General features: G+C 40.7%; 1 protein-coding gene across 1 annotated transcript; it reads right to left on the bottom strand.

Annotated features, from left to right (window-relative positions):
• Positions 1 to 1,021: 1,021 nt before the first annotated feature.
• On the bottom strand, positions 1,022 to 8,128 carry ccnd1 (cyclin D1). The gene is made up of 5 exons (XM_018668026.2): positions 7,628 to 8,128; positions 6,049 to 6,264; positions 5,004 to 5,163; positions 4,213 to 4,361; positions 1,022 to 4,095 (listed from the first exon to the last, which is right to left on the bottom strand). Exons 1-5 carry the CDS (start codon positions 7,823 to 7,825, stop codon positions 3,940 to 3,942), a joined length of 879 nt encoding a protein of 292 aa, XP_018523542.1. The 5' UTR covers positions 7,826 to 8,128; the 3' UTR covers positions 1,022 to 3,939.
• Between the last annotated feature and the right edge of the window lie 227 nt (positions 8,129 to 8,355).

Below are 8,355 nucleotides of genomic sequence, written 5' to 3'. Positions count from 1 at the left end.
GCTGCAGCAGTGGTTGGGAGACATAAGAAGAGCCAAACTACCAATAACAGGGAGCAGTGGCTGTCCTCCAAAAATGACACCACGCACAATTCACTATTGAAAAACAGGTGAGTGAGAGCTTCTGACTTGGAACAAAGGTTATCTGTGGAAACAGGTATTTCAGTGTCTGATCAGACAGTGAGAGGGACACTGCATGAAGTCCACCTCTACAGACAGCATCCAAGAAGAAAACCGTCGCTCACAAAATGTCACAAATCTGTCCAGCATGTTTGGTGTGGACCTGACCAGGACCACCACAGTGACTGCATAGTGCCCAGCATGAAACACAGAGGTGGGAGTGAGCTGATATGAGGCTGCATGAGAGCAAAAAGTGTTACAGGGAAGACATTTATAGATGGCACTGTGAATCCAGGTTTGTTTACCCAAATACTGAATGAAAAGATGACTCCCAGTCTCAAGAAGCCTGATAAGAGGCTTTTTTCCCCCAAAAAATTACAATTATTCCAAACACAGAGGAAAAAAGAGAAAACTATGACCTGGCCAAGCTTGTCCCTCAACTTGAATTCAATATAACTGAATCCAACTTTGGCTAAAAATAAATAAACTACATTTTGAATGGACAAGATTTGTAATTACTTTACATTGTAATCATACTGACCAGGGCTGTACTCAGTTATGTTGTATACTGTGCTTGTATACTAGGTATTTGTGACTACATTTTGTGATTTCTAAAGAAGACAGTTTACTAGTCATGGGAATCCTACTAAAATAATATGTTAGTAAAGTCAAAAGAAATAAAAAATCATTAGGTAGAAACTTAAAGTCTAAATGTATTTACTTTTCTGTTTTACAGTGTTTTTAGTCTCTGAAAAGTACAAACTGAAAACTCAGATTTTTCTGAAAGCTCTGATACTATGGTGATGTTCATAGTCATCAAACACAAATTTAATTTATATATCATACAGTCACTGCACACTATTATAACCATCTCCTGCAGAAAGGAACAGTCAGTTCACCAGACTCCATCTAATTCATGTTTTATTGTGTAGTTGACACAAATAATACACTGTTTGTTCCAGTTGCAGACAACTGGCATGAAGTAGACACAACTGTGTGGAATGATTTGTAAAAACAAAAGAACAGTCTATGGCTTACCGAGCATGACACTGAATCTATTTACAAACTCAAATCAACTCACTGACAGTTTGAAACTTGGAGCAAAAAGCTTTTTTTTTCTTTTATAAATATAAAAAGGGGAAAAGGAAGGAAGGCCACTATGGGCCTAAAGGGGGGGTAAAGTCTCTTTCACCGAGACAGCTTAACACTCAACAGAGTTATACATATCCCATTTTCTGTTATGGCACCAGTATCAAAGCATGCCCTGGACTCGCGGGTTCCCATCATGGATGCTTCATCTCAAGCAGGTTTAACAGAGCTAGTAGGCACTGAACCAACAAGTAGAATAGAATAAGAACTACACAAATAAAAAGACTAAAAATTAGAGATAGATCTTGACTGTCACATGAGGTATTGTGGATCAAAGTATTTCTGTACACTGTCTCATTTTTCCTTGTTTTTTGGAATAGTACGGAGAATCATATTACGTAATTACAAACCAAAAACAAAACAAAAACTGATCACATAGAATCTACATAAAAGCAACAAATGAGGATGTCAATAACATAATTTTCTATGAGAAAATTCAAACCTAGAATGGCAGTATATTGACATTTATATGTATAAAAAACATCCAAAAATGTAGCAGCAAACAGGAGAAAAGCATCGATTTTAATCCATTATGTTTGTCATCTTTTTTTTTTCTTTTTTTTCTTCTTTTTAAACACGTAGCTGGGATTTATTTTCTATAGCAGCGGAATACAAGGAGTGTTTCTCTCCTACTCTCTATCCATAATGTACAATCAGAAACCTAATTTACAGGGTTCCTACACAGTTTGACAGACTCCTAGAATTCAATCCTTTTTCTAGAATGTGATTTGAAGAAGAGTCCTGCTGTTTGTACTTATCTAACCATCTTGACAAAGAAAGTACAGATCTACCTGCTCATGACATCTTCCCCCGTCCTGTGTAGGAACCCTGATTGGAACTCTACAGCGTTAAGACGCACCTCGCTGTTGAGCCTTCACCCTTTTTCGCCATTTTTTGTTGCCTTTTCACGCCTTGGTACTCTTGCCAACTTTGCTCTCCACTTTTTTTTAGGCAAATCCCTAAGAAACGTAGCCCACGTCTTTTAGGTTTGTGCAAAATCATGTCAATAGTCTCAACACTTCTCTTTTTTTTAAGCTTCATCCTCATCCCAGAATCCATGAGCAGTATTTGAACTGAGGTGGAGTAATGGAGGAGATGCTTTCCTGGCAATTTAAAAGGCAGACAAGAGTTTTAGGTTTACAAATACTTCTGGATGGCAGTGCTGCTCTGGAGCTCTAGAGAAATTATCTCACTGGTCAAGTTAAACATCAGTAGGTGGAGCCATGGTTAGTTAGCAAACTAGAAAATGCAAGCGAGAAAAATAAATAATACTATATAAAAATAAAGTATTATTTTAAGTATAAAAATAATACTTCTTTTTATTTAACCTCTGGACCTTCAGCTTTTGGCTCTGCACACTGAGGTTTAACTAAAAACATTGATATTTCTTAAAATGCAACAGTGGCTCTGCCTGCACGAAACATTTGTTCAACTAAAACTCAGATCTGAGACTTGAGAGGCAGCTACAGTGAGCCACTGGCTTTATGTGAGACAGTGTGAAGCAGCATTCAGTCTTGTTTTTAAACAAGTATTTCTGCCATACTAGTCAATTTTTGTGTCATATTAGATGAATCAGATCCAGGTGCAGCTGCATGCTGGTGCTGCTCTGACTATCTATTACCAGATGACTCCTGCTCAAACTCCCAGTCAATTCTCGAACTTTATCACTGTGATTTTTTTAGACAAGCCAGCAGCGCTGACCAAAAGTGCTTTTTTTTAGAAGACAAAGTTGGAATGGTATTAGGTATAACTACACAGAGAAAGAAAACATAACAGACTGTGGACTGCTCTGCTTGTGTCTGCATCCATTTGATCTTATCAAACTGCAGTATGGTGAAATGGGTAAAGTGAATGTCATCACCAAAATGAACAAAGAATTCCATTTGTCCAAACCTTAACATTAGCAGTCCACAGTCATTCAGGTCATAAAAACAGAGCGTCTCACACTACACTTGGTTTAAAAAACTAAAGGTTTGGAAGAAAAGAGGTATAAGACTAACTGATAAAGAGGTCTAACATGATATATAGTAAAGTGACTAAACACAAGCAAGCAGGGGTATATGAGTGTCTGCACTGCAACAAGACAAACATGGGAGCTTGGACAGGAAGTCTACAACATTCTAGATATACAAAAGAAATGATCAGATTTCAGATGAAGACCTGAAGACAGACTATGAGAACCTACTGTACATGACACTTTGGGATGTTTTAGTAGGCAGTCTGTGGTAATTGAAAGATTCCTAGTTTAATATTTGAGGGGATAAGTAAAAATATCTACCAAAACGTCTGTTTTGTGGCTTCAGCTCCAGCCCACATAGGTCATCAATATTCAGTGTCTTTTCTCTCCGATACACTTATGTAGTGTTCATTTCATTTCTCAGGATGGGAGGGGACACTGGCAGGAAATGTGACTTGGGGTTTGTTGCAGGGCGGGCAAGGTGGGGGGTGAGTGGGCATTCTTTCCCATTTTGACAGTCACAGGTGACAGTGTGCATGTGAGTGACATGTCGTCAATGATAGCAGCCCACCAGGAGGAGGAGAAGGAGGAGGAGGAGGAGAAGGAGGGGAGGCTGAGCTTAGATGAGGCACTCCCGCCCCAGCCCTCCCGTCACTACCCTCTATCCACAACTTTCCCTCGAGCATCAGGTCATCGCGTGGCACAGCTGTCTCACTTCAGATGTTGATGTCTCTGACGTCTGTCGGTGTACAAGACAAGTCCACATCCTCGTCTACGCGTTTGGTTTCTGTTGTGCTGCTGTGCTGCTGAGCCTGCCGCAGGCTAGACTCTAGCAGTGACTCTATCTGCTCCTGACATGACCGCAAGCAGTCCTACAAGAACAGAATCAACACTCAGTCAGGACTCTCGCTATGCTAATGTCAAGAACAACATGCTGGATTTAATTTACACATTAAAATATGACTTTGGAAGAGTGAGTGTTTGCATACCGGGTCACTGCGTATAACCTGTGACAGGAAGTTGGTGAGGTTCTGGCAGGACAAGGAGGCATCTTGGCTCTTCAGGTAGAGACCTTGAACAGCTGCAACCACACTCCCGGCTGCCACCATGGACGGAGGACTGGCGATGAAATTAACATCTGAAGAAACGCCACAAGCACATATTACCACACAGAATACATCTCAGATTGATTATTACACACCATATCTAATTTTCTTTGAATAAATGAAGAGAAATATTCATAGTTATACCCTACAAATTCCTAATTACTGTCATCACCAATGATCAGTCTTGTAAGAGCAACCTGCCATTTACCAAATAGAAAATGACTACAGAAGCACTTCCCACATCTTCTCTCTCTTTCTCTGACATGACTGCTTAACAGAACACTGTGCTCTGAACCTTCAACATTTATTAACTAATAGTGAAAACATGGCAGCCATGATCAGAACTACTAACTAACTAACTAAACAAGAAAGTGGTTTGAAGAGGGTTAAAAGAAATAATCTCCAAATGGGATAGAGGCTTTTTATCTTCCAGACAAGTCCAAAACTTTAGTCAGCCCTGTCAGGAAATGTGGTCACAGTGTCATTAAATTCCATTTAGCTACTGAGAACACTTACTATTGAAGTAGTAGTATTGAAAGTACAAATATACAGATTACATCAGTAGAATGTACTGAAACAATTGAAAAATGCTCGTCTATGCAACTTATTTACTCTCCACCTATATAGACAAGACCTTCATGTATCTATATGTGTGCAGTTCAGTGCTGTCTCACCTGTGGCACAGAGTGCCACAAAAGTCTGGGCGTGTTTCCTGAGGATCTGCTTGGTGGACGGGTAGATCTTCAGCTTGGACAGGAAGTGCTCGATGAAGTCGTGAGGTGTGACTGAAGCCAGATCCCACTTCAACTTGTTGAGAACCAGCAGCTCCATTTGCTGTGGATGGACCAGACCAGACGCATTCACTCAAACTGACCTGTTTACTTCTAGAGAAAAATGTACTCCTCTTTACATCTGCTGTGACATTTAGTTCCTGCAGCTGTGGCATTTTGTTATTTCATCAGTTTTTATATTTCAGACAATTATATGTTAATGCTTTAGCTTTCTGTATTCAGTCCCTTTCTTTTTCCCTACTTTTTCCCTGCAGAGTCAAAATATTGTGCAAAAAGTGCAATATTATCCAGAAAAATACATTTCCTCTGCAATTAGGTTCCTCTGCAATTAGGATATCCTAGGTACATAATTAACAGATCTACTTCCTACTTCTATTTATTTAATTTAGTACTTAGTGTTTTATGTACATAATCCCATGAATACAGTGCTGCATAATGCTCAAATGTAAGTCTCAGTCATGGGTAAACATCACCCGTCTACACTCTGATGCAGTCACAGCAATTAAAGCAGCTGCACATAAAATAAATGTCACAGCAAACATAAAAGAGGAGTTCCTCATGTTCAGTTTGTCATTGCAATAGTCTCCACCTCTGTCTTGGAGCCACTAGGTGTCACTGTAAATCAGTGTTTTCTTGGCAGTCACTGACACCATTCATGAAATCAGAGAGGCCTTCCAGTCACCATGGGAAAGTCACAGGCAGCCATTCAGACACTGCTGCACCAAAGCTACGTTTCTACTTTTTCTTTTCAACCAAAGAATTGATCTATGACACTTCAATACAATCAACAGACTACTTTCCGACCATGGTGACACAGACAAACCAGATGAACTGCAAACACTCTGTATTCTGGTCATGTGGTGTCCAGTGCATGCTGCTCATGTACTGTATGTGTTATGCAACATCCATGTCTGCAGAACTCAATTACCAGCAGCTCTCCGGGCTGGACCGAGTTGTCCGTGTAGATACAGAGTTTCTCCGCTGTTAAGGGCACAGTCTCCTTCATCTTCGATGCTAGAAACATGCATGTAGCTCCCAGCAGCTGTAGTCGTGTTTTCCTGGTGGCCTCCACTGATAAAAATCTGTCCAAATAGTTCATAGCCAACGGAAAAACCTCCTCCTCACATTTCTGTTCCTCGCAGACCTAAGAGGTGAGAAAAGCACTTAAAGGTTGCTGTTGCTTGTTGGAAGAAAATTCCACCATTGATATGCATTACTAAGTCTTTCCCCCACTGCCTCTGTCTTATCCCGTGCACAGCTGTCAATAGCTGCGCTGTTCACGATCATCCGAAACGAATTTATAAAAATTCTACATTTTGTGCATTTAATTCATTTGAGCATCGAGGTTTAAATTTCCTGGGTGGCACGCTATTTAATGCAAACTCAATTTCACGTGCAAGTGAAAACACCTAGAGTCAAAATGTAACACATTTATTGGAGTAAGTAAGCCAGCTGAAGTAATGAAAACAGTCGGGAATTAGTTCGCAGTCAGTTCTGACCAAGACACAAAGGTGGCGTCGATGCAAGTTTCACTCTCTAATTTCAACTTCGTCATCTTTTCAAAAAATATTTATAAATATTTAAAAATTATCAGGGTGTGCACAATTAGCATGTAAATGATCCTTATCGAATGCCTGATCGGATGAGAGTGAGATATGTCGAATTGTGACTCGTATGAATTTAAAAAAAATTAATTTCTCAGACTGGGCTTTTTCACGTGCTCCAGGCGACACTTCCCCCGGCTCCGCGATGCACAATTTCGGAAATTAATTAAAAATATATAATTACAAAGAATTCAATCCGAAAGTTCATGTAAATGTTGAAAAACGTCTACTCTATCAAATCCGACTGTTAAAATGTATTTCATTCTTTTGCACTTTTTACAAATGTCCATTTTTCGTAGCGACCTTCACAGACGGCAGCGACTCTTGTGAAGCAAAACAAACTTTACCAGTTGATACCAGTCGAACGAGCTGTAGCACTCAGTATGTAATAGTCTTATGACATAGATGCATTTCTGGCTGATTTAACCGAGTTACTGTCATTGCTTCTGATGTTATAGATTTTTAATGATATTAAAATCCTTCTCATATACGACAACAAAGATGGCGCGTAATACTGGCACGGGCCAGACTGCATACGTGTACATTGCTGTTATTTTGGAATATTTTTCTCTTGCAATTACATTTCATAACCTTTTAGAAAATATAGGCAGAGAAATAATCAACAACAAAGGTATTGGTGGTGGAAACTGAATGCAGTCTGTAGCCAATATCTCCTCTTACAGCCGACGGACCACCCAGCACTTATGAGGACATACTTTTCAGAGCATTTATGTAACATGCACAGTGAAATAACAGGCAATAAGTCTTCAAAAGGCTCAGAAATTTCACATCAAGACCTATTTATCGTGTTTTGATGTACAAAGATAAGCTAGCGACAGTCTGTCGACAAGTTAGCAGCCAAACTCAGGCACAGACGGAAAGTTGAAGTAAAGTAAAACCAACCTCTAACATCCAGGTGGCGACTATTTTCCTCATTTTAGGTACAATTTCTTTCTGAACACATTTGAAGTAGTTTGGAGACGGTAGGTAGTTTTCCTCTGCTTTCAGCATTGTGTGGAGAACTCGGTCGTTGAGCAGGTTGACGTCTTGGTAGGCTCTCCTGATGGAGTCCACCTCGCAGCACAGCAGCTGGTCCTCCATGGTAGGTTAGGTCTGCTATTATTATAATAATCGCCGATATAATTATAATATTACCCTGTTCAAATTTTATCGTGTAACAGCAGGAACAGGCTTCAGCAGACAGAAGGCTATAGACGACTAATTTTAAATCACTTTCTTTTTGCTGGGCTTCTGCTGCGTGCTGCTGCTCCTCCGGTGTGCGCGAGCCCTCTGAGGAACAGAGCGCTTCCCCCTACGAGACAAAAACCCCTGCCTCGCGCTCACCAAACACGGACACGTACGGGCGCACGCACGCACGCACACACACACACACACACACACACACACACACACACAAAGTTTACCGGCGAGTGCGCGCTAAGGAAAAGGAGGAGGTGGTGGGGGGCTGGGTGCACGCGGTGACGTCAGCTGTTGTTAAAAAGGGGGGGGGGGGAGATCAAAGAGACAGGCAGTCTGCTAGGGAGCGCGCGAGGAAGGGATTCTATTATATACATATATATAAGGAAAGAGAGAGGGGGAAGGGGGTGGGGGTCCACCCCCTCCTATAGCCT

This window comes from Lates calcarifer, linkage group LG2 (genome assembly GCF_001640805.2).
Source record: "Lates calcarifer isolate ASB-BC8 linkage group LG2, TLL_Latcal_v3, whole genome shotgun sequence".
Classification (NCBI taxonomy): domain Eukaryota; kingdom Metazoa; phylum Chordata; class Actinopteri; family Centropomidae; genus Lates; species Lates calcarifer.
The sequence above is the reverse complement of the archived record's forward strand: the minus strand, read 5'-3'. Positions and strand labels throughout refer to the sequence as shown.